General features: G+C 39.0%; 1 protein-coding gene across 4 annotated transcripts in view; it reads right to left on the reverse strand.

The window, feature by feature from the left end:
• LOC121520550 (collagen alpha-5(IV) chain-like) overlaps positions 1–25,839 on the reverse strand; it is a 45,401-nt gene that overhangs the window by 7,928 nt on the left and 11,634 nt on the right. For all 4 annotated transcript variants that reach the window (XM_041804058.1, XM_041804057.1, XM_041804056.1 and 1 more), the window contains 31 exons: positions 23,292–23,369; positions 22,557–22,610; positions 22,376–22,441; positions 21,738–21,782; positions 21,609–21,662; positions 21,464–21,505; positions 21,229–21,313; positions 19,564–19,599; positions 19,239–19,415; positions 18,737–18,826; positions 18,540–18,632; positions 18,357–18,421; positions 18,100–18,288; positions 17,819–17,990; positions 17,604–17,693; positions 17,405–17,512; positions 17,137–17,231; positions 14,805–14,955; positions 14,533–14,643; positions 14,191–14,355; positions 12,230–12,316; positions 8,658–8,798; positions 8,297–8,395; positions 7,919–8,014; positions 7,650–7,789; positions 7,349–7,475; positions 5,782–5,862; positions 5,518–5,616; positions 5,150–5,197; positions 3,651–3,833; positions 1–131 (listed from right to left, as the gene is read on the reverse strand). In XM_041804058.1, the coding sequence (XP_041659992.1) occupies positions 1–131; positions 3,651–3,833; positions 5,150–5,197; positions 5,518–5,616; positions 5,782–5,862; positions 7,349–7,475; positions 7,650–7,789; positions 7,919–8,014; positions 8,297–8,395; positions 8,658–8,798; positions 12,230–12,316; positions 14,191–14,355; positions 14,533–14,643; positions 14,805–14,955; positions 17,137–17,231; positions 17,405–17,512; positions 17,604–17,693; positions 17,819–17,990; positions 18,100–18,288; positions 18,357–18,421; positions 18,540–18,632; positions 18,737–18,826; positions 19,239–19,415; positions 19,564–19,599; positions 21,229–21,313; positions 21,464–21,505; positions 21,609–21,662; positions 21,738–21,782; positions 22,376–22,441; positions 22,557–22,610; positions 23,292–23,369 (3,198 nt within the window). The remainder of the gene's footprint in view (positions 132–3,650; positions 3,834–5,149; positions 5,198–5,517; positions 5,617–5,781; positions 5,863–7,348; positions 7,476–7,649; positions 7,790–7,918; positions 8,015–8,296; positions 8,396–8,657; positions 8,799–12,229; positions 12,317–14,190; positions 14,356–14,532; positions 14,644–14,804; positions 14,956–17,136; positions 17,232–17,404; positions 17,513–17,603; positions 17,694–17,818; positions 17,991–18,099; positions 18,289–18,356; positions 18,422–18,539; positions 18,633–18,736; positions 18,827–19,238; positions 19,416–19,563; positions 19,600–21,228; positions 21,314–21,463; positions 21,506–21,608; positions 21,663–21,737; positions 21,783–22,375; positions 22,442–22,556; positions 22,611–23,291; positions 23,370–25,839) is intronic.

Here is a 25,839-nt window from a genome sequence, read left to right on the forward strand (position 1 = left end):
AGGGGGTCCTTGAGGGCCTGGATCTCCTGTGGGTCCATTAAAGCCTGGGCTTCCGGTAGGACCAGGGTCCCCTTGTTCTCCTTTTGCTCCTGGAACTGTGGGCCCTGGGGGTCCAGGTGGGCCAGGATAGCCTAATATAAAGTAAGGAGGACAGAGATACATCATCATTGATTGTCATTTTCATTAATTTACCTTACAAAGGCGATAAAAAAACAACATGTAAGAATATCATTTTCATGTAAAATATCATTGCTACCTTTTGATGTTTGAGACTGTGTACTAGAAAAACAGGTGATACCCTAGGGCTTGTACACTGGTGTGTTCTGTCATATATAGTGAGCAATTTAACTTGAGTTGCTTCAAGTAAAGGGGAACAACCTGGGACACTGAAGTTCAGTCCATTTATAGTACGACAAGACAAGGCAGGGTATCAAAAAGACATCAAAAGCAACATGAGGGAAGAAGAAACACAAAAGAGCACAATTTATTTTATTCAACCTTTATTTAACCAGATAAAAACCCATTGAGACCGAAATCTCTTTCACAAGGGTGACCTGGCCAAGAGGTCAATAGCACACATCTTAATAAATAATACATATTCAAGAGACAGATAATACACAATAAGTTAACATGACAATAATAAGAATTGGAGCTACATCACATTTTAAAGTGCAAGAATAGTGGTCACAGGAACAATTTAGAAACACAAGCACTGTTCCACGGACTCGCGTTGTCTATCATTTAAGATAGAGCGAAAGTTTTCCAGTGAGATGAATTCGGAAAGTTTCAATTCAGTCTGGAGAGTATTCCATGCCAAGGGGGCAGCAAATCTGAATGCTCTTTTCCCCTGTTCAGTCCTGACACGAGGAACAAGCAGGTGGAGAATATCACAGGAACGCAAAGCATAGTGGCTTTTAGATCTTTGCAGAAGAGTAAATAAATAAGTGGGAACCAAGCCAAGAAGCGCCTTGTAGATCAGAGTCAGCCAGTGAGTGTATCTGCGAGCACTCAGCGAGGGCCAGCCAGATTTTGCATAGAGTTCACAATGGTGCGTGAGGCGACTACAGCCAGTGACAAAGCTCAGTGCACAGTGATAGACACTATTCAAAGAGTGTAGACATTTAGCTGAGGCTGTCATATACAAAACATCACCATAATCCAGCAACGGTAGAAAGGTTGCAGGAACAAGATATTTACGAGCTCTGAGTGAGAAGCAGGACTTGTTTCTATAATAGAAACCTATTTTCACGGTGACCAAACTGGCAATATGTGCTTTGAACGAGAGCTCACGGTCGATAAGAAAACCTAAATATTTGTAATTTGAGACTAGTTCAATTGGAACACCTCGTGAAGTTAGGACTGATGGGATGTTCCCTGGTAACTCACTGGAACTAGAAAACACCATGAGTTTGGTTTTGTCTGCATTTAAAACCAACTTTAGTTTTTTTTTTAACGAGACTGCACAACATTAAAATCAGACTGTAATAACTCAAAAGCCTGCATAATTGAAGATGACCAACAATAAATGGTATCATCTGCATAAAAATGGTAAGAGGCATTCGACAAATTATCACATATGTTATTCATATAGATGGAAAATAAAATAGGTCCTAAGACCGAACCTTGAGGCACACCTTCTGGATACTTCCAGAAATGACGAGGTGGAGCCCGCCACCTGGTCACACTGGGTTCTGTCAGACAGGTAATTGGCAAACCACAATGCTGCATTTTTTGACAAACCAATCTGATGATGCATGTTTATCATTAAACTGTGATCTACTGTGTCAAATGCCTTTGACAGATCTATGAACAGTGCAACACAGTATTTCTTACAGTCCAAGGAATCAATAAAATCATTTAAAACCTTAAGAGTGGCTGTAATTGTGCTGTGTTGCTTTCTGAAACCAGATTGAAAGGGTGATAAAATGTTATTTGTGTCAAGAAAATCCTTCACCTGGTTACTGACTATACGTTTTAACACTTTAGCAAGAATACACAGTTTGGAGATTGGTCTGTAATTATTTACATCCCAAGGTTCACCGCCTTTTAACAGGGAAAGAACAAAAGCCGATATCCAGATTTTTGGAATTTCACTAGTGGTGAAGCTTAAATTAAAATTATGAGAGAGAGGCTCTGCAATGAAATCAGCAGCCAATTTAAGAAAGAAAGGGTCCAACTTTTCAGGACTGGCTGCTTTTCTGGTGTCCAGTTTTGACAAAGCCCTCTAGACTTCAGAGGCAGACACAGGAGCAAAACAAAAAGAACAATTTGCAGTACTGGTTACAGCCTGACTATCCATAACTGAGGCAGGCTTAACTAGCTCAGGGTTTACAGAATCGGATAAGTAACCAGCTGAAATAAAATGTTCATTAAACCTCTTTAACATTTCTGACTTTTCAGTGAGAGTACAAGAATCTTTGATTAGAAAGTTAAGGAGTTCAGTTAGACACCCATGACCAGAAGTAGTTTTTTTTTTTTTTTTAAAGATTTATTTTTGGCCTTTTTGCCTTTATTTGATAGGACAGTGGATAGAGTCGGAAACAGGGAAGAGAGCGGGGAGAGACATGCAGGAAATAGTGCCACGGGCCGGACTCGAACCCGGGTCACCAGCGCACATGATGCATGCCCCAACCACTCGACCAACTTTCCTGAATTTCTTGGGACCATTTAAGTTTTTTGTTATTTCAAAGAGGTAAAACTCTGACTTGGCCCTCTTACTTAAAGTACATTTATAGCGAAGCTGCCTGAATGAAAACCAATCGGACTCAGCTTTAGTTTTTCTTGCCTTGGCCCAGGCAGCATCTCTTGTCTTAAGTAGATTACCAATTTCTGGACAGAACCAGGGATTATTACGCCCTTTAACGCAAAATTTACGTAGAGGGGGATGTGTATCAATTAATCTCAGAAATTCATCATAGAAGTATTTCCAGGCCAGCTCAACATCATCAAAGAGCAAAACTGCTCCGATCAAAGATAGATAAACCATGGTAAAAGGCTTGCTCATGAAAGCGTTTAAAATCTCTTTTCACTAGAAGTTGAGGCTTTGTGTTTGGAAGTTTGGCGTTTCTCACAGTTGCAATAGCACAATGATCACTTAAATCATTAGCAAAAACACCTACATCAGTGTACTTATGTGGAACATTAGTTAGGATTAAATCAAATAAGGATGACCTTGTAGGATGTTTTACATTAGGACGAGTTGGACAATGTATTAATTGGGCAAGATTAAATGAGTCACAGACAGATTTCAAGCTGTTTGATGATGGTGTCAGCCAATTGATGTTAAGATCCCCAACCAAAACAAGCTCACTCATATTAAACCTAGCAATGAAATCTGACAGTGAGGAAAGGGCCTCATTACAAATGAATGTTTTTTAGTATAAACCATTGAAAAAATCAAAGGGAGGACTAATAAAAAGGTAATAAAAAGAAGCTGAGGTTAACGAGAGCTTTAAAATACATATGTTGATCTTACAGTGCAGCCTATAGTGGAAAAAGAGATTTGTGGATCATTCTAAATTAAATGATTAAACAAAAGAGGCAGCTTTAAGGATATAAGTCTTCAACCTAGATTCAAAAGAGTATAACTATGCTGTAGACAAAGGTTTTTTTTTATCTTAAATTTTGTTGTAGTTGCAATTTATCCTCACCTGAGCTGCCGGGTCTCCCAGGATAACCATGTACTCCTTTTATCCCAGGTACACAAGGGCCATCTCTTCCTAGAAGTCCCCTCGGACCACGGGCTCCGGGTGGACCTGGAGGCCCTCTGTCTCCTGGGCGTCCAGGTGGATTTGTAACAGAAAAACCAGGAGGACCAGTGTCCCCAGGAGGACCTACAGAGAAAAAATAATTACATGTGTGCTCGGACCTGCACACAGAATTGGCTGGGCCCCTGAAAAACCTGTAAATGGGCCCTCCTCAGTTATGATGTAGTGATGATATCAGTGAATGTGTGTTGGATCAGTAGCATTGACAGTAGCATCCTGGCTAACAGTTACTTTATTTTGGAGATGAAAAGTGTGCCAGTGCCAAGCTGTTATATGATTTTCATGTTTGACTTACTTATTCATACCAGTTTTAATGTTTCTATTTTCTAACCCATTTTGGCACTTTTTTAAAAACTGTTTTTCCACATTTTCCTACACATTTAGCCTTTTTTAGCCCACTTTTGCTGCTTTTTAACCACTTTTCACATTTTTCTTCCCATCTATTTTTGCTGATGCTATCCCATTTTTGCAACTTTAAACCCATATTTGCCGCTCAGTAACCACTTCTCAGCACTTTTTTAAGCCAATTTTTGTCACTTGTGTGCCCCTTTTTTTATCCCTCTTTTTGCAATCAGTAAATTAATTTTCCCTTACAATTATTTCAGTTTTTTCGACTTTTTTCTCTGGCATACTGAAATTTGTGCATATCATGATTAGCTGAAGTCTGACATTACTTTCCAAATGATTTAGGTAAATGAGCCCCTCCACATTATTTACATTTTAAAAAACTGGACCACGATTTTGCTGACTTCCATGCCCCCCCCAATTCAGCTGAGCTCTAGAAAGCTCTACCCTTTATCCCCCCTTATGGGTAGCATTGTGTGTTCTTATGGAAACAAAAGTAAAACACACTATCAGTTTTTTATCAGTGGTTTTAAAACAGCTTAGGAAAATAAAATATATCAATTTTAAACTGTTTTCTTTCAGTATTCACTTATGATTTCCTGTTGCGTTCTGAATAAATAAATAACTGATTTAATGTTTCTTTTATTTCAAAACAACAATAAAAAGGACCACTTTGTTAGCTTGACACTGCCTGTTTTAATGTCTCATAAGCATTAACTCTTCTGTAGCTGTGTCCTGTAGTGTATTACTTACTGGAGCTGAAAAACCCCAAAAACCCAGACCATTATTTATACATTATTCTGGTCCATAATGCCTTTCCAGACTGTTCCCAAGATTGAAAAGGTTTTTTTTTAATCTATTTATTTTTTCTTACCAAATACTTAAAACTTGGCAAGTCTTTGGTTCAAAACAGTTCTTCAAAATCTCCGAATCTGGCAAGTGTTAAAAAAACTTTGGCATTTCAGGAAAAGCAAACTGCCAAATAAGGAAAATCTGTAAAATCTTGAAATACATGATGTAATTTACCTAAGACTCACCTTGTTGCCCTGGATCACCACGCCTGCCAGGTCTCCCTCCAGTTATAGCTACAGAGGAGAGATAGAGGAGGTCAGATTCAACTTTACTGTTGAGGATGTTGAGAAATAAAAGGGAGGCCAATGAAAAAAACAGCACTGGAAAAGAAAGCAAAATCCAGATCTTGATCAAGGGGGCAGCTGGACTTGACTGAGGTTTAAGAACTTTAATCAAGTCCAATTGGCCCCTTGATCAAGAATTGTAAAACCATGACCTGGATGAATGAGATCCTACACAGATAAAAAAGGAAAATACATTCAAAGAGTATTAAAGCATTTGTGATAAACTGAATATAAATGATTTCTAGTCAGTAATGATGGATTCTTCTTACACATCTCTCCTTTCTGGCCAGGTGGTCCAGGGTATCCATCCTTGCCCTGGTTGCCTTTTGGCCCAGGATAACCACCTACACCAGGCGGACCTGGGTTACCTGAGGTAAACAGAAATATAGAATGGAAAAAACAAATTCCAAAGCTGAAAAGTAAAATTTGAGTTTTTAAACAGTCAAGTTTAAAGAGTTGACTATATTTCTTGCCAGTGACATGTGGATATTATGAATTAGTTTAAGTTTAAAATGCATTTGAAAGGACTTTACCTGCTGGTCCAGTTAGTCCTGTGTGTCCCTTGCCTCCTGGAGGTCCACCTATACCTTTAGGCCCCTGGTAGCCTTGTGGCCCTGGAAAAGCAGAGTTCAGGGAGGAAATGGTAACAAAAGAAAAGTAAAATGTACAGAAATTATTGGTGCTATACATGGATCTTACCACTCACTCAACTCACAATACAATCTCATTTCTAATAAAATAAGAGTTGGTCTATGAAAAAAAGTGATTTCTTTTATCTCTGTGACAATGAAAATGTAAAAAAGTCTGTTTTTTAGAAATACACAAAATACTTTTAAATTCTAGGTTGCATAATTATAAAAACAATGTATACTTTTCCTTTTTAAAAGGATATGATTAATGGGCGTCTGTGCCTTTATTTAAGAGACAGGACAGTGGCTAGAGTCAGAAACTGAGGAAATGACATGCCAACTGCCAATAGCAAATTCCTTTCTGTGTCAAAAGTGACACTGACAATATCACATAAATACATTTTCTATCTTTTTTTTTCAAAATCAACAAAAGGATTTTTAAAAATCCTGAATTAAAAAAAATGCATGTTTAGCTAAAAATAAAAGAAAAACAAAACAAAATTGGATTAACAGAACCTGTATCTATGGTACTTGGGCACAGAAATCTTTTTTTTTGCAACTGACTTGGTGTCAAATAAAGTAATTTTTATAGCTATAGCATAGTTTAATACAATTTAGCCTTAAAACACCACATAATGCACGTATAATCTCTGTGTCTCAAGTTTTAAATCTGCTCCGCAGCATATTTTTGCTAACACTAAATCTCCTCTTGCTTCTTTCATGTCTGCATGTCCCTCTTCTGTAGCTACTGATGTGCAATGAGAGAAGCCAGATGTAGATAGCGCCATCTGCTGCTTAAAAAAAAACAACAGGAATGTCTTTCTGTTTGATAGATTTAAAGGTGCAGTGTGTAATATTTAGCCTTTTTGCATTTAGCAAAGCAAACTTGCTAAAAATGGAACATGATATTCTTAAGTAGGCTTCTCTGAAGTAGTATTTAGCCACCTGGATATGCTAAGATTGACTAACCCCATGATAAAGCAGTTATTAAGTAGTTTATACAAAGGTCTTTGATAAGAAAAGCACGAATAGCATTTTTTTAGGGTTTTGAAAGGGAAACAATTAAAATCGATGTTGATTTTGGCAGCAATGTGTCACTTTTTCTTTTCTCTTGGGTCCTGGGGGGGTTATCTGCTTTTCTCAGGTACATGTCAGGTTGCTCCAAGGAAAATGGTTGGGAAACACTGACTTAGAATAAGCTTTTTATTCGTAAATAGGGAGGCTCCCCTCCATGGACTCCGCCATCTTGTATTTTTGCATTTTGCATGTCTCTTCAGTCCCACAGAAGGCACCAAAAACAATGAAACAATTTGGTATATTCAAGTGATTAAACACTAATTTAGATAGGCCTGCATACAGATAATTTGTTCAATTTTTGCAAAGTTTGTTCCACTAAAATTCTATTAGACCCAATATTTCAAACTGCACCTTTAAGATTAACCATATCTATAATGATTTTACTTTGATTTACCCCTTCGCCCAAAACCTCCTGGGTTTCCTTTGCTGCCTCTGTTTCCTGGTGGAGCTGGAGGTCCAAAAGGACCAGGCTCACCTTTCTGGCCCTTCATCGCATGTGTATTAATCAGTCCTGGTTCACCCTTAGGACAGAAAGATTAACATGAGAGCAAAAAGAGAAATTCATTTAATTCAAAACCAGAACAACCTGCATACATTTTTTAATCTGTTCTTAAAAGCTGTACTGGGTTATACTCTTCTCTGTTAAGGATCTGGTTAATGCATGTTGAAAATTTAAGATTAGCCTCAATCAACACCTTTTGTCCTCTTGGTCCAGGCAGTCCATACCCAGAGTAGTTTGGCTCTCCAGTTACTCCTTTGGGACCAGGTGGACCTGGTGCACCACCTGGACCATGTCCTCCATGGATTCCTTGTTCTCCTTTTCTACCTTGTGGACCTTTATGAGTTTAATAAAAAAGTTTTTAATAATAATAAAAAAAACAAAACACATAAAACCATGCAAGTCTTATTTCTGAGTTTTTAATATGCAAGGTTAGGTTATGTGTAAGCAAACTGAAGGTCTCACCAGGGGGTCCTCCGATTCCTGGGTCGCCAGGGACCCCAGCAGGTCCTGGTCTTCCTTCTGAAGTTGATCCATCAATACCTGGATCACCCGGGGGACCTAAAAAAAAATGTATAGATAAGCACATGGCATATGCATAAAGGCTTAAAAAGCATGTATAATACAATTATAAGATAAACCCAAATTCAAATAAATTGTGTCCTTTTCCACTGCTGAGGTCTCAGAAGGACTGAGTATGGAAATCTGTCAGGTGGCTGGAGAGGAGCCAGTCCATGCCAGTACTTTTCAAGCACTGCTGCATATCCAGTTTGTGCATGTGTATGTGTCAGGCCTATGTGTGAGTAAATGTTGTTCTTCTTAAATGAGAAACAATGTTAAGACCTCTCAGTCCAGGGTCTCCAGGTGCCCCTCCTCTCCCTCTCTGGCCTGGTGATCCCATTCTTCCAGTGTCTCCATGAGGACCGGGCAGACCAGGCTGACCTGACAGGATACAGGTGCAATGATACTCTCTCAGGTGTTACAGTAAACAATAATGGAGTCAAACAGTTATAAAGACAACATTTATGACTCTAGGCACTCATAAATGCCCTTTACAACCCAAGTCTAAGATTATGTTATAAAAGCAGGTTTGAAAAAAGGGTATGTCTTCTGGACTCTAAAAGAACAGCTCCAATCTACGATAATTTCCAACATATATGCATTGTGTGGTATCTACACAAGAATAGTTTAATGTAAAGCTTACCTGGATAACCAGAGTCACCTGGTGGCCCCAAAATGATCTCTGATGGTGGTTGTAGAGGGCCTGGGGGACCTTTGGGACCTGGGTCTCCATCCATACCTCGACGCCCCGGGAGTCCTCTGGCTCCGTCCCGACCAGTGCCACCTGTAAACGGTAATGAGGATAACTCAGTAAGAACCAGGGTGTGAATTGCTGTGTGTGTGTGTGTGTGTGTGGGGGGGGGGGGGTCCCTTCTTCTGCTTCCCCCCTTTGATAATAAATTGAGCCTTTGCTAAGCTCCACCCCCCTTGGTTACTGTTGCTAGATCAAATCTGCCCTGCTGAATACCTAGTAGAGTACCTTCAATCACAGTATTATTTGTTGACGGAGTGTTAGCAGATACGTTAGCATTAGGCTAAATACCTATGACTAACACTGAGGTAGCCCATGGCTAATCAAGGCAGCAAATATTCATGAGGTCAAGACTGAGGGCGTTATGCAAAGTACCTTCATCTTAAAACTACTGACAGCTATGCAGGAAAATGAAAGTATGAATGGATTTTGATTTAAACATTGATGGTAGATGTTATGAAGATGAAACTTGGAGGACTGCAGACAGATGGACAACATAAACAAGAAGCAGCAGTTTTGAGCTGAATGTCTGCTTTAGCCAATCCACTGACTGAGGATAGCACAGAAGTATTCACAGTGGATGTTTATCTTTCTCTTGTTCACATAAACAATCATGGTTGGATTTTATAGTTTTAAGTGAACAGCAGCTGCAGATAAGTTCTTCAGCTTATGAAGAATAAGAAGGTAAGGCCCCAGTAACTTCAAGTAATTTAATTGAAATGCTGAGTTTCAATGTAGTGTGTGATGAGAACTGACTATTGGTATTTCCTCAGGAGGTTGTTTGTTGTATGGAAGTAGCTTAGTAGCTAACGGGCTAACGTGAAGCTAAGTGTGTGTGTTTATGTGTTGAACGTGTCAGCATGTGAGTTGCAACAGACTGTATGTATGTAAGAAATAGCTGATCATGTTTTTCATTATGTTGTTTTAAATAAGTAATTTAAAGATAGATGAAATAATGACTTTCGCTGTAATCTTTGTTCTCATGGACTTATGTATGAGATTCCTTGCACTCGCTCTGTCTTTGGTCAAAGAGCTTTAATGTTTTTGCTCCATCGTCTTGGTCAAAGTTACAGGGTCATCTTAAACTTGAGTGTTGTGTGAGTTTAGGAGATTTCAAAAATAGAGTTAGGGAACATTTGAACAGTGTGTGCACATGTTTTTCTGCTGAAAGCTGCTGATTTGTTGATTGATGTAACCTTTGCTCTATGTCCTGTTTAATGTCCTATGTGAAACTTATGCTGCTGTCTTGTCCAGGACTCCCTTGTAAAAGAGATTTTTGTATCTGAATGGGAATAAATCCTGGTTAAATAAAGGTTAAATAAAATAAAATGATAGTCGTTTTTAGTCTGATCATGTGTAATCTGTGTACACAGGCAGGCTGTAACTAGGAAACAGCTCAGGTTTAGTATCAGGCTCAGTTTTTATGGTCTGTGACTCGGGTCAGAACTCAGAAATATGTGACACATCAGCACAAAGATAGTGAAACAACACTGCTCTTGTACAGCAGAGTAACTTCAGATAAATTACATTTTAAGCTAATGTTGAGTTAGCTTTTGATACATGTGTTAATGTTAGCTATTTGCTAACTAAACTGAATCACTGCTGCTGTTCCTGGGGTCTCAGCCTTCCACACTGTTTTTTCATATCTAACATCTCTCCTCTCAGTTAATTGGTTTTGAGAAAGTGAAAAATGCAACACCCCACTGTACAGATTTGGAGGTCCAGGAAGCTCATAGCTTCAGTACTCTAGTGTCTGATGAAAGCTTTTCGGGCCTCCAGTGCATAGTTACGGTTGCTAACACACCCTATACACCCCTACACCCTGTTCACCCACGACTGTGTCGCCTCTCACAAGGACAACATCATCCTGAAGTTTGCCGACAACACCGCAGTGATAGGAGTGATCACTGGCAGGGACGAGGCAGCCTACAGGAGAGAGATGGCCGGTCTGGTGTCACGGTGTGAGGACAACAACCTCACCCTCAACACGGACAAGACGAAGGAGATGATAATGGACATGAGGAAGGAGAGGAGACCTCATCAGCCACTGTTCATCCGAGAGCTTGAAGTGGAGAGGGTGAGCAGCTTCAAATACCTGGGTGTTCACATCAGTGAAGACCTCACCTGGACATTCAACACCACACAGCTGGTTAAGAGGGCTCAACAGCGGCTGTACTTCCTGAGGAGGCTGAGGAGGTTTGGGATATCTGCAAAGATCCTCAGCAACTTTTACAGCTGCTTCGTTGAGAGCATCCTGACCAGCTGCATCCCCGTGTGGTACAGCAGCACTTCTGCTCTGGACCGTAAACGCCTGCAGAGAGTGGTAAAGACTGCAGAGAAGATCACCAGGACTCCACTGCCCTCTCTGCAGAGCATCTACCACTGCAGAGTCCACAGGAGAGCTGCCTCCATCCTCAGGGACCCCACCCACCCACAGCACAGACTGTTCACACTTTTGCCCTCAGACTGCAGGTACAGAAGTGTGAAATGCAGGACCAGCAGACTCAGAAACTCTTTCTTTCCCACTGTCACCAGACTCCTAAACAAGTAAATAGGATTCTCAAATGGTTGTAAATACAAACTTTTCAGTAACAACTCTGTTTGCACAACATTGTACCTTGCCAAGGCAACGCACATACAGCCTTGCACTACATCACTTTCAACTTGACATGCTGCTCAACTTGACATGCTGCTTAACGGCCTATTCTATTTCACTGCCCTTTTTTTCATTCAGATGTATATCTATATTATATATATTTAATTTTTTATTGTGTGTATTTTTGTGTCTTGTATTTTCCCTTGTATTTCTATATCTTATATCTTATACTTTACTGTGTGGCATTCATTGTAGATGACAGAGAAAGAATTTCAGTGTTCAGGGGAACGTGTTTCCTAACTGTGCACATGACAATAAACGCTTTGAATCTTGAATCTAACTGAGGATTGGACAGTTTTAGGGAGGGGCTTAGTGAAGGGTCAGTTTTCATCTAAGGGGGGATCTTTGTTATCTCTGCTTGGACTGAATGCATCCTACTTTTTAACAGTGGTGGTCTAATTTAAGCATTCGCTATGCGACTAAAACTTGATATATGACCCAAACTCAAGAGTTACGTACTTATACTGCGGTATGGTAGTCACTCGTGGTCTGAGTTCTAATGCTGACGAGTGAAATCAGGATAAGACTTTTTCCGCTTGTTTTTATTCATAAATTTTAAACTGATGCACTGGCAGGTAAATATACATAATACTCAAGTAGAAACCAAATATTACTACAAGAACAATAAAGTGTACCAAGTTGTACCGTATCGTGTTTTATTGTATTGCATCGTATTGCATTGTACAGCACCGTACTGTATTGTGTCCTATTGTATCGCACAGTATTGTATCATGTCCTATCATATTGTATTGTATCGTACTGTATCATATCATATCATATCATATCAGATCGCAGGTGAGCCTATTACCTATTAGGCCTGGTTGTCCTGGAGGTCCAGGTAATCCATCTGGTCCATATCCTGGTATCCCCTCTGGCCCAGAATCTCCTCTTGGTCCTAACATTGGTGCAACATTCAGTGAAAATTGAACAGACATGTATAAATGAATTCCAATACTATTGTGGCTGTACAGTCTAACAATGCCACTCTATACTGACTTCCAGTAATAACTGTAATGCACTTTTTGGATAGCAAAACAAGGTGTTATTAAAATGCGTGGAAGTAAATCATATACAGTGCTGTGAAGAAGTGTTTTCCTCCTTTCTGATTCCTGAGTTTTTTTGCATATTTATCACACTTCAATGTTTCAGATCATCAAACCAATTTTTAAGCCAACCAATTTCACAAAGACAACCCAAGTAGCAGAAAACACAGTGTCTGAATGATTATTTAATTTTCGGGGGGGGCAAACCTATCTGGCCCTGTGTCAAGTAATTGCTCTCTGAACCTAATAACTGGTTGTTCCACACTTGGCAGCAATAACTAAAATAAAGCATTTGTGTTAACTGGTGGTGAGTCTTTCACATCATGGTGAAGGAATTTTCACCCACTCTTCTTCGCAGAATTGTTTTAACTCAGCCATATTGGAGGGTTTTCCAGCATGAACTGCCTGTTTGAGTTCACATCACAGTATCGCAATTGGATTTAAGTCCGAACTTAGACTTGGCCACTCCAAAACCTTCATTTTGTTTTTCTTGAGCCATTCAGAGGTGGACTTGCTGGTATATTTTGGGTCGTTGTCCTGCTGCATAGCCCAAGAGGTCTTTAGCTTGAGGGCATGAACTGATGGCTGGACGTTTGCCTTAAGGATTTTCTGGTAGACAGCAGAATTCATTGTTCCATCAATCACAGCAAGTGGTCCAGGTCCTGAAACAGCAAAGCAGCCCAGACCATCACACTGCCACCACCATGTTTGACTGTTGGCATCATGTTTTTTTTCTCAAATGCTGTGTTATTTTTACGTCAGATGTAAAAGGCCGCACTCCTTCCAAAAAGTTCAACTTTTGTCTTGTCAGTCCACAGATTATTTCTCCAAAAGTCTTGGGGATCATCAGGATGTTTTTTTTTGGAAAATGTGAGACTATTCTTTGTGTTCTTTTTTTGTCAGCAGTGGTTTTAGCCTTGGAACTGTCCCATGATGCCATTTTTGCCCAGTGTCTTTCTTATGATTCAGTCATGAACTCTGACCTTAACTAAGGTCAGTGTGGCCTACAGGTCTTCAGATGTTGTTCTGGGTTCTTTTGTGACCTCCTGGATGAGTTGTTGTTGCACTCTTGGAGTCATTTTGGTTGGCCGACCACTCCTGGGAAGCTTCACCACTGTTTCCAGTTTTCTCTGTTTGTGAATAATCACTGAAGTCTCAAAACCTTGGAAATGGCTTTGTAACCTTTTCTAGACTGATAGATTTCAATCACTTTGTTTCTCAACTGTTCTTGAATTTCTTTGGATCGTGGCATGATGTGTTTCACTTTGTCTGACAGCTTCTATTTAAGTGATTTCTTGATTCAACAAATGTGGCGGTAATCAGGCCTTGCTGTGGCCAACAAAATTGAACTTAGCTTTCCAAGAACTGTGGTTAATCACAGTTAACTCATGATTTAACAAGGAGGGCAATTACTCGTTCACACAGGGCCATATTGGTTTGGATTTTTATACCCCCTTAAAAAATAAAATAATCATTCAAACACTGCATTTTCTATTTACTTGGGTTGTCTTTGTGAAATTGGTTTGCCTAAAAGTTGGTTTGATAATCTGAAACATTGAAGTGTGATAAATATGCAAAAACATCAGGATTTAGAAAGGGGGCAAATACTTTTTCACAGCACTGTTTAATATTGAAATTGGCAACATTTAAGTTTTATCTGAAGAATTAATTTTTGAGTAAATGAATTAATTTGTTTTTTCATTTAATAGGTAAAATAATCATGTACCTGGTCCACCAGGTAAACCCTTTTGTCCCTTTTTGCCTTTTTGTCCAGGAAGCCCCTGCGGTCCAGGAACTGATGGTCCAGTGAGACCTGGCTCACCAGGAGCACCAGGACGACCAAATCCTGGTAAACCTCTGTTCCCCTTTTCACCGGGTGAGCCATCAGGTCCTGGGGGTGAAGAGACAAAGAGATAGGACGAATGAAGGAAAGGAATTTAGGGGACTAGAGAAGGCCATTCAGTAAGATAGAAAGCGTAAATTTGACATTTCATCCTTTTTTATCATTCACCTTCAACATTTCAGGATCAACAGTAAATGGCATCTCATAGCTTCAGTAAACACTGACCTGGATGTCCTGGATAACCATCTGGTCCTGGTAGTCCCTTTGGTCCAGGCTCACCTTTACAAGACGCTTTATCACCGGGTGGTCCACTGGGGCCATAAAAACCTTTATCTCCTGTACGAGCATTGAATCAAAAATGGCTTACTGTGGGTTTGTGTGAATATGTTAGCAACAATGTTTGTATGAGTGAGTACGTGTTTCAGCCATGGATCATTAACTGCACATGTCAGTCAGGGTGCAGGCTACAGTTTCACATTTCTCTTTATACATGGTACCTTTTGGTCCAGGATACCCAGGATTGCCATCTCGTCCTGGAGTCCCTGGTGGGCCAGAGGTTCCAGGATCTCCCACAGGCCCCTGAGCCCCATCTGGTCCTTGACCCCCTGGAGGTCCAGGTGGACCAAGGTGTCCAGGACCGCCATCACCCTGATGATCACAAACATACAGCCTTTTTTATTTGTGTTTTGTTTAACCAACTTTTATCCAACATGCTACTTCAATATGCTTGTGCTCTTCTTTATTTTACAGTAAACACAAGTCCAAGTTCAAAATGCTTAAATGGCATGAACGGTAAAGACCTTTGTTGCCAAAGAAAAGTACATCAAGAAAATCAACAACAAAAAATTTACAAAGTTACTGACAATTATGAGACAAATTAATGTCAACATAACCCCATACATCTCTAGAGGCACTGTCCAAAATCGTAGACTAACTAGCACCCCAGCACTTTATCATTCACTGTGTATAATTACAATGGTCCCCCAACTCCCAGCCCATTTTTATTTTGGACTGTATGTAGTTTAGGTTTTCTACGATTTATGTATGTTGCTTGTATTCTAATACACTTTCTGTGTTTTATTCCTATTACTGATGTTTGTTTCTGTTTTATGTGTTGACACCAACCTGCTAATGGGACTGGGGTTGGAAATTATCCACCGGGCTATAACTCATGTATTTACATGCAAATGTCCATTAATGCATACTGTCCTGTTTAAAAAAAAAAAAGAAAATCTCAATCTCTCTCAAATTAGATAAAACAAAAAACATTACTATGAAATCAGATCTAATTAAGTTTGTCAAACTAACAAACTGTGTTTTTAATAGGGCTGAACAATCCGCAAAAATGATCTAATTGCGGTTTTTTTTTCACCAAAATATTGCGATTGCGATTTAATATGCGATTATTCTTGGGTTAATCGTATATATTTTTCAACAAATTCAAGCAATAAATAATTTCATAAATAAGACCATGTGTACTGAAAACAATGAAATTATTTCTGAAGCAATTAATCCATAGTAGCATGAATCTGACACATTTCTGGTTAAAGAAATATTGCAACTTCTGCAATTTGAAAATTGCACCAGGAACATACTGTGATTTAATCTAATTAGCGATTAATTCCCCAGCCCTAGTTTCTAACATGGTGACTTTCAAAAACAAAATGTGCAGTTAGGTGTATAAGTTGTGGTTCAGTCTCATAAATTCCTCCTGTGATTCTGCTACTGTAACTTGGCTCAAAAAGTTCTTTGCTATAGCTTCATGCAGCGGGCAGATGATATGAAAATGGACATTATCTTCTATTTTGCCCAATTTACAACGCTTACAAATTTTTTCTTCTCTAGGTTTCCAGTTTTTTTATGATAACTTGTTTCAATTCCTAATCTACTGCCACTGAGTCTGTACAATGTTAAAATCCGTCTTTGTTTGAAATGTCTCACACTCATAAGATATTCAGCGAAAGAGTACTCTCTTCTTAATAGACAATAACACTCTAATTTATTGAAGGATTTAATTTCATTTTGCCAACAATCACTGTATTTGGATATGTTTTCTTTGTCAGTAATTTTAATTTGTGTTTTGGAGAGATGGTATCGAAAACTGCTACCGGTACCAACACATCTGATACCTACCAGACTGAATTACAACACTGACATTAATACTTAATCTTGATACCCTGCCACCCAAATGTGACTGCCTTCCAACCCAAATAAAGGACAAAACATATATTATGGAATGTGTGTGATTTATGGGTTCAGTTACACTGGTTTTCTATATCTTATTTCGTCTGGAAAGATATTTCAGTCGGTAACACTCTTGTTTACAGTTTAAATACAGTTTTCTTTCTGGAGAGGGCTCCGATCAAAAGATGGATATGGACAGATTTATGACAATGTGTACCAAATAAAATAAAATTTGTTAAAAAACAATTAATCCGTAGTAGCATTAATTCAAGTATGGATTATTGAAAAGTGCATTGTATTTAAATACACCTATGTGGTGAGAGAAAGAGATGATTGGCTGTGGGAGCTGGCTAGTGAGAGCTATCCTCAATGCTGCAACTACTACTACTACTTAAAAAAACAACACTTACATTTTTGTCACTGGTAATCTTTCATTACATTTTTCCCAGCATAGCATTTAAAGACACAACAAAACCGATCTAAAATCTTGATTAAAATCTTCACAGCACATATCACATATCCCCTCTGATCATCATGGACTGGTTTGGCCTTTTTCCTGTACGTTGCATGTAAAATATTGTTCTTTTTGTAGATTAGATGTTTTCAGCTAACTATCTATACATAGCAGATTAATTCGTGTCTGACCTTTGGTCCTAGAGCACCAGGTGAACCTTGTGGACCAGGCCGACCAGGCTGACCCCGAACTTGAAAACCTATAGGACCTGGCAGCCCTTTGTCACCTGAACCACACACACAGAGGAATATTGATAAAAACATGAATGATAAACTAATTACATTTAAGTTTTCCCACATTTGGGATTAAAAAGGTAATGATAATACAAGAACGTGCTCTGGAAATCTTCAAGTTGCTACTGAAAATATATTTTCACAATTTTATTTACACATAAAGTACCTTTAGGTCCTGGGCTCCCTGGCCTTCCTGGAATTGAAACATCACCTATTTCTCCTTTCTGTCCTGGAAGACCTGGAAATCCTGGAGTACCTGGAACTCCTTTAATGCCTGTATTAAAGATGCTTCTATCATTGGTTGTTTTTAATGTTATATGTGGTATGATTAATCATCTGTTCATACATCAATCAGACACGCTTACCTGTGCCCCCAGGTATGCCCCGTTGACCTTTAAATCCAGGAGGTCCAGGAGGTCCTGGGATGTGAATGTGGCTTGGTTCACCTTTCTGGCCTGCCATTAAAAAAGTGAGAGAGAAAGAATATTGATGGTAGTCAGGCTCTCTGTCCGTCTGTACTGGTTTGTTTATGTACAGTAAGTCTGCGTCAAATTATGTATTGGTAAACATCCATCTTTACCTGGAATTCCAGGCAGTCCTGGCAGGCCAGGTATTCCAACATCTCCCTTACTTCCTGGAAACCCAGGAGGCCCATATCCCACTGGCCCAGGGTAACCATCAGGTCCAGGTCTGCCCACAGGTCCTGGTTGACCCCAGAAACCAGGGTCTCCCTCAGCCCCTGTGTAAGGATACTATAAAGACATACAAGTTGCTCAAGCATTCAGGGCAAGAGTGTGCATATAGATGGACCAAGCACAAAGATGAAAATACTAGGGTTAGTCTGTTTAAAATCCTTCTCACCGAATCCCCTGGAGGTCCTCGATCTCCTTTTTGACCAGGCACACCAGGAAACCCAGGGATACCATCAAGACCTGGCCTGCCGGGTTGTCCTGGGTCGCCTGTTTCTCCTTTTATCCCAGGGGTGACATAGGGAGATGAGTCTCCTTTTTGTCCAGGAGGGCCTGGGTATCCATCTCTACCTTTAGGACCCTTTAGAGACGAAAAATTTAGAAGTAACTGAAACAAGGAAAAAAGAAAACGGAAAAACATTTTCTTACAGGTATTCCAGGGGCGCCTGTTGGTCCTGGGAACCCTGGATCACCTTTGGTCCCTTTTGTAGTACCTGAGTGAAATAAATGTATGTGAGGCCAATGTTAATAAAACTTTTATTAACATCCAGTATTACAATCAAATGTCATTAATAGTAGAGCAGAGTTGCTAGAAAGGGAGAGTGATTTTACCAGGACTGCCAGGTAGACCAGGTGGCCCATGGGGACCTGGTGGTCCGATGGGTCCTGATGTGAAACACTCATAACAAGGTTCCCCCTTTTCTCCTGTACAGACCCACAAGAATACATTTTTATGAATACCAAATTACCTGCAAAATAGTATGTAGTAGTACAAATTGGATCTATACTCATGCATAAAAGTTTCCCACCTTTCATTCCATATGTCCCATCATGTCCACGGGGTCCAACCCCACCCCTCACTCCTTTCATGCCTGGGAGACCCTTGATAACCTTGTTTGCTACATAAAATAGCAACAGAGTGGGTCAGTCTACTTATTTTACTTTGCCGATATAAATTTAAAGAAAATGACAATCAATCCTTCATTATTAGTGCAATTAGTTTTAACTTAAGAAATAGATAAATGTAAACATATAACTGATGTACACAAAATATCACAAAGATACGTAATTTAACTAATTATTATTAATTTGAATCCAACCTTGAACATTTATGCTTTCATATCCATGTCACTTTTCCATTCTCTCTTATAAACCAGATAAATATGGTCTAATCTAAAAAGTATAGAAGCCATATACTATAACGCAGAGTAAAGATAATGCTTCTCTATGTTTTTGTAAAATGTATAATGTAGAAGTAGCAGTAATTAAAATGTTTTAAATAAAACACATTTTAAGAAGAAAGCCACACACTGCTGTCTTCAGGAGGTCCAGGTGGCCCAGCATCCCCAGTTAGCCCTTGATCACCAGGGTCTCCGTCTATACCTGGAGGTCCTCTGTAACCACCCCCTGGCTCTCCAGGGTCTCCCTTTGGGCCTGGAAAACCAGGTGGACCCGGGGGGCCTGGTACATAGATCCCAGTCACCAGACCTGAGAGATTTAAAATGAGAAACTGAGACCAAGTTAACTAAAATCATACCATATAAAAACTTTAAATCAAATGTAATTCTTTTAAGAGTTGGTTGATACATATAGCTATGCAAAGAGGAAAGATTAAAATGGCCTCTTTTCTGCATACCTGGAGGTCCACCAGGTCCTGGAAACCCTACAACACCTGAGAAAATAAAGTGAGCTGTGTTAGACCTCTCTTAATCGGAAAACAAAACTTACTCTTACACTTTGGCCTTTGTTGTCTTTCTTTTCATTATTTGTCAGTCTGCTTATCATTTAGCTTTGGCAGATGCTTCAGCTGGTCAGCATGAATTGTTCTGCTCAAAAATTCTTCCTGGTGAGTGTGGATTTTGAGCATAAACTAGGGCTCTAGTCCTCAATTCACTGGTTGTACTCACTGCATGTTTGGTGCATGTCTTCCCCCATTCTCTCTCCCCATGTTTCCTGTCTCTCTACAACTTTCCTATCTAATAAAAAGTCTTTAAAAAAAAGGTTTCTGCTTGTTAAAAGGAAGTTTTTTGCCTTGCCATTGAAACTAAAATAACTGGTTATGAATTGGGACTAACCAAATTGATTGATTGACTGGCTGGATGATGGACTGAAAGTCTCTGCACACTAAAGGTCCTTGCACATAAGGCGTGATTTTTCGTGCAAATAATAATATTCATTTTTCAAACCTGTAGAAAGGCAATGCAAGCTTCCCAACAGGAACATAACTTTGGCAAGCGCAATTGTGGCGGATATTTTGTCGAACTGTGGTTGTTTTTTCAAAGTTTCGCTCCGACAAGCACACAGTCAACCAGTCAAAAGACTCGCTGTTGCCAACTTTTAAGGCAGATAGAGAAGCAAAAATGCCCTCCTCTCCACCACCACATGATACTTGCTCTCTTTTCACATCTGTCTGTAAACTTCTGAATTCAGTCTTTGCTATGTGGCTGTGAGTGCAAATTTGGTCCTTAATCTATCATGTTTTATCCAAATGATACAGAGGCATGATACCCCTCGAGCACCTACAGTGAAAGCCTTAACTCAGTGGATAACCTGGGCCTCTCATGGTGTAAATGTGTCTAACATTAAAAAAAACAACAATCCACCAGAAACATGAACAAAAGGTCAACAGCGGGGATCACTGTACAACAGGCAACATCCAAACAAATCTAAACACTCAGCCTAAGGGCATGATAGGGAAATTAGATCAACTTACAGAGTTAAACTAACACAGGGTCAAATGTTTCTCTCTATATGCTGCTGTCTGTGATGACTGGCGACCAGTCCAGGGTGGATCGCCTCTCGCACAATGACAGCTGGGATAGGCTCCAGCCCCCCTCCGACCCCAAATGGGGTAATCATTGAAGAAAATGGATGGATGGATATGCTACTATGTAGTCAACAAAGGTGGAGAAAGTACAAGAGCATTGTACTCAAGTAAAAGCACTATTACTGTGGTTTTAAATTACTTAAGTAGAAGTAAAAGTACTGATTTCAAAATTTCAAAAGTTACCAATAAACTACAAAATTACAGTAATTTGAGTAAATATAACCCATTACTTTCCACCCCTGGTTTTAAATAATCAATCACCCTTCAAAATGACTTCATCGGCTGCAAAAATCAATTCTGGTCTGAAAAGCATTATTACAGACCAAAGCTTCTGCATCAAAGTGCAAAAGGCTTTGTACAAAATTAGCTAGTTTTTCTTTTGTGACGTGCAGAAATTTTAGCTGAAAAAAGACCAACTTAGTGTGCGAAGACCTTGACTGACTGACTGATTGATACAGCTTTGCGTTTCTCTACCTCTAGGCCCAGGGAGCCCGGGTTGGCCTGGGGGGCCAGTATCTCCTCGATATCCTTTGAGTGGTTCAGTCACAATCCCAAGTATCTGTAGACAAAACCACAGGCCAAGGATATACAGGCCAAGGTTAGCTAGATTAGCTTAAGCATAGGACACATTTAAAATAAATAAACACATAAAAAATAACACTACATATCAAATAATCTCAGAAATATAAAGTGATATCAATAAACTCACATCTCCAGGTGGACCAGGAGGACCCCGATCTCCCTTTTCACCCTAAATATAACAGTATACAACCAAAGAATGATGTTAAAGAGAAAAAAAAAACATTCATATCCACTGATGATCTCGTTGTTTCTGACATTAAGAGATCACTGACCAGCCTTCCTGTCGCCCCTGGATATCCTGGATCACCTCTATGGCCAGGCCTCCCCTACAAAAAAACAAAACTGTACTGTATTTAAAGGCTTTACATCTTTTCACACAACAACTCTGCACAGTGCAATACCTGGAATCCAGACTGTCCAGGGTCACCATCTTTCCCTGGTTTTCCCTGTAGAAAAACAGAACAACACAGTAATATGTAGAGATGTAATGCAAATGCTATGGTTATTTTTTTTGTTTTCTACAGAGAGAAAATGTTGATGATTTGGAAAATTTGAACATCATAAACACATACAATGGGAAAACACCAGCCTAAAGAAGCATAACCAGGTAAGTTATTCACAACGCCTTTGACTCTGAAGGAAACAAGGAAAATTCTAAGAACTACATCTCATAAATACCAAATGGAGGAACAATCTCATTTTACAATCCTACATAGATCTGCTGATGAATATGTTTAAATGACTAATATACTCATAAAAAAAGCTCTTTCTTAAGTCCTCTCTCCTCTTTCTCTTTCCTTGTTTATGTCAAATCACACTGCCCTCTGCTGGTCATCCATGTTTAACCTAAACCCAACTTGATTGGTGATAATACCATGACAAATAAAGTAGAGGCATTACCATGTTTAGAGGAAAAAAGGTATCATGTAGCAGTCAAACTAATTACTGAAGTGTTTTGTTTGGATTTTTACACATATCACAGCTCAAAAAGAGGATTAAAAGTGGGAGTTTATAGACTAAATAACAGGTAGGGTCTTACTTCTGAACCCTGCAGTCCTCTGTCTCCCTTTGGTCCTCTGTAGTAGTAAGTCTGACCAGGATGTCCCTGAAATATTCAATCAGAGACAGGAACATGAGTGATACAGTAGATACACAAAATTGAAAAGACAAGATTTAGAGACTAAAACTGAAACTGTTTTGAATTAACTGAATTTACTTACTGGTTCACCCTTGCAACCCTTTTCTCCAAAATCTCCTTTGTTTCCTTTTTCACCCTGAGTTAGAAATGAGACTTGGGTGATGTTTCGGTAGCTGTAGTTGCCTTTCTTTTTAAGGGTTTCTATCACATAACAATTTTCAGTTCTACACAAAATATATGAAACAATAATAATGAAGCAGCTACGCTTAACATAAGAGTTTTCTGCACTGATCCAAGTTACTTTCTAACAGCCTCCCCATTGTCTGATCTTCCTCCCCTTCTTGTATTTTTCTATTAGCTAAGGTAGATCAACATAATTTCTCCAGCTATTGTTCTGATCTGTGACTAATACAGGGAGGTGTGAAAGCCTGCTGTTTAGTCAGTCATGTGAAATATTCTGGGATCACTTCCAGCTTGTAAAGTGTGACACCACTGGGCTCATTTTTAATTTTGATCTATGAAAATCCAAACACAGTGTGAGACAATGGGCATTGTCTCATATTACCTTCCTAAGCACTGTTACTAAGGAAAGTAGCACCCATCCCTGACCTCCCACTCATATTGGCACGTTATTGATTTTGTACAGCTCCCCAAAAACCAAGAAAAGTAAAGATGTTATATTGATGCCACTTTATTCCTGTCACCTGAAATTACAACTTTTTTTCCTCAGTTTGTAGTGATGTTGCTTTTCTATTAACTCCTTTTATACTGGAAAAATGCAAACATTGCATGATTTAACTGCAGTTTGTAACTGAACCTTGAGCAAATGACCTCCGGTGAAAAACTCCTTGACCCGACCTGGTGGCCCCGGTGGACCCATTGGTCCCTGTCTCCCCTGTAAAAGACAAACAAAGCTCATTCTACAACTAACAGAGGACATAATACACACTGACGATGCAAGGATCCAGTCACAGACATGGTGAGAGTTCATGGGAAGATAATGGTGCAAGCTTGTGCAATCAGTTTTCATCCATCAACACCTCAGTACTTCAATACGACCTAAAAGATAAAACTGCAGTGGCTCTAAAATGTCAAAACACCCCTGTTAAGATGCTGCAGTTTAGTAGTGTAAAAAATGTGACAAAGATATGCAATTTCAGAACTTTTCCCACATCTAACGCAACAAATACAATTCAATATGAGAATCAATGAAGAAATTCATAAAACTAAGAAATACAAAAACTTGGTTGAATTATATGCTCATTTTGATTTTATTACAGCATTCATTCTTTTGGAGTATGAGTGTACCAGTGATACCTGTTTTGAAACAGCAACATTTGCCCACTTTTACTTTGAAATGCTCAAAATCTGTGCAATTACAAGTACATTTCTTGTACCATGGTATATAATTTTTTAAAAACCTTTTTCAAGACCTTCTTCATATGTTTTAAGACTTTATTGCATTTAAAATGTCTTACCTGCTACATAAGCAATATTGTTTTGTATTTGTTTTTGTGCTGTTTCTAGGATAAAAATGTGACAACATAGAAAAGAAAATACCAGTAGTATTCTATTGTACTATGCAAATTATGCTTTCTTGAAGCATTTTGGCATTAGAATAAAAAAGACCTCAGATTGACCCCATAAGGTAGCTGAAAATGAAAGGTCTAAAAGTCTAAAAGTACTTAATTTACGAGTTTTCACTTCATTTGATACTACAAAGAAGAACAGCATACATTTCGTTTTTGAGAAAAAAATACTCAGATTTATTGCCTATTTCGGTAAACTTATAACATTCTTTAATTTGGATTTTGTAGCAATGATGGGTCCATGATCACTTTATTGTTGCAGCTGATAAAATAGAGCTCACTATCATTGAGTTACAGTTATTCTAATAATCTGATGGGGTTTCAAAAGAACATCTCATGATATCAAAATGAAATATAAATCAAAATCAGAAAACCCATTACAATGTTGTTTGGTGAATAGAATTTTAAAAAACAACTACGTTTAAGACTTCATAGTCTTCAATTTAAAACATTTTAATACTTTTTCAAAAGCCTTAATCTTTGTTAAATCGATTTATCAACTTCTATAAATTTTTAAGACTGCGTGGACACCCTGTGTACACAGCCCTCCTCATGTCACCCTACAGATTTCAGCAGCATTCAAGGCTACACTCTGGTGGGGCCAGCCCTAAAAATTTGTATTCTTCTACTCAAGCCAGTCTTTTGTAGATTTGGATGTATGCTCTGGGCCTCTGTCCTGCTATGGGATGTAACCTGGCCTGTCATCTTCAGCTTTCTGCCTTTCAAAACTGACAGACTGGTACTTGGAACTGTACATGAATCTCTCCACCTTTGATAAAACCCTGGCCTAGCTGAAGAAGGACAGCCCCAAAGCATGATGCTGCCCTGGCCATACTTTGTTATGGTTTTCTTTTATGGATGTGCAGTTTTTTCTTTGTCCTGAAAATATCTTTTAGAATGAATGCTAAATAGTTCAACTTTGGCCTTATCAAACCATAACACATGTACCCACAAGCTTGTTGGAGACAGGATGTTGTTTTGGCAACTTAGCATAGCTTGGATGTTTTTGTAAAGGAGAATGGTCTTCATCTGGCCAGAGTACCCCATTGCCAGTCGAATGAAGAATATGAGAAAAAGAACACCAAATCGCAGCCAAGCACACTGTAAAACTGAGCAAGTTAATTTCTTGTTGAAAATGATTATGTCAAAGTTTTTAAAAATACATTTTTTGAGTAATCATTTCATTTACATGTATGTTGGGTTAACTTGACTTTTTAAGTGAAACTACACTGTGCAAACTTTATTACATTGAAAAATTCTGTTTGAATCCAGCTCCTAACATCTCCTTTAAGTACTTTTTGTAGAGTCGTATGTAACACAGTCACTGCAGTCTTCCCTGATATCTATTGAATTCTTTAATTATGAATATTTATACCACTTAAGGCAGGTCAACTTTAGTAAGTGAACCAGGGAGTCCTCTTCCATCATGTTCAGTATACCATCCAATGTGTATTGTTGTTGCTCCCCACAGGCAGGACTCCTCACTGAGAGGGTAACTTCAATCATGGTGCCAAAGTGTCTAATGCCTAAAGGCATTCTGGGAAAACTCTGCATATTAAGGGGTGATTGTAAAGTAATTAAAATAACTGAACTAAAATGTGTTCAGTCAACTGAGAAACATAGAGGTGAAAAATCTGTTTTGGATTTTTGAGAGAACATAACTTTTTGTTTTTTAACAACTTTCTCCTTCTCATTCGGTCTTACGGTGCATGGCGGGCGCAGCATCATGCTCTGAATTTGTTCTTCAGCTGAAACTGAATTTGAGTTAAAATGGAG

Source organism: Cheilinus undulatus, linkage group 13, assembly GCF_018320785.1.
Source record: "Cheilinus undulatus linkage group 13, ASM1832078v1, whole genome shotgun sequence".
Lineage (NCBI taxonomy): Eukaryota > Metazoa > Chordata > Actinopteri > Labriformes > Labridae > Cheilinus > Cheilinus undulatus.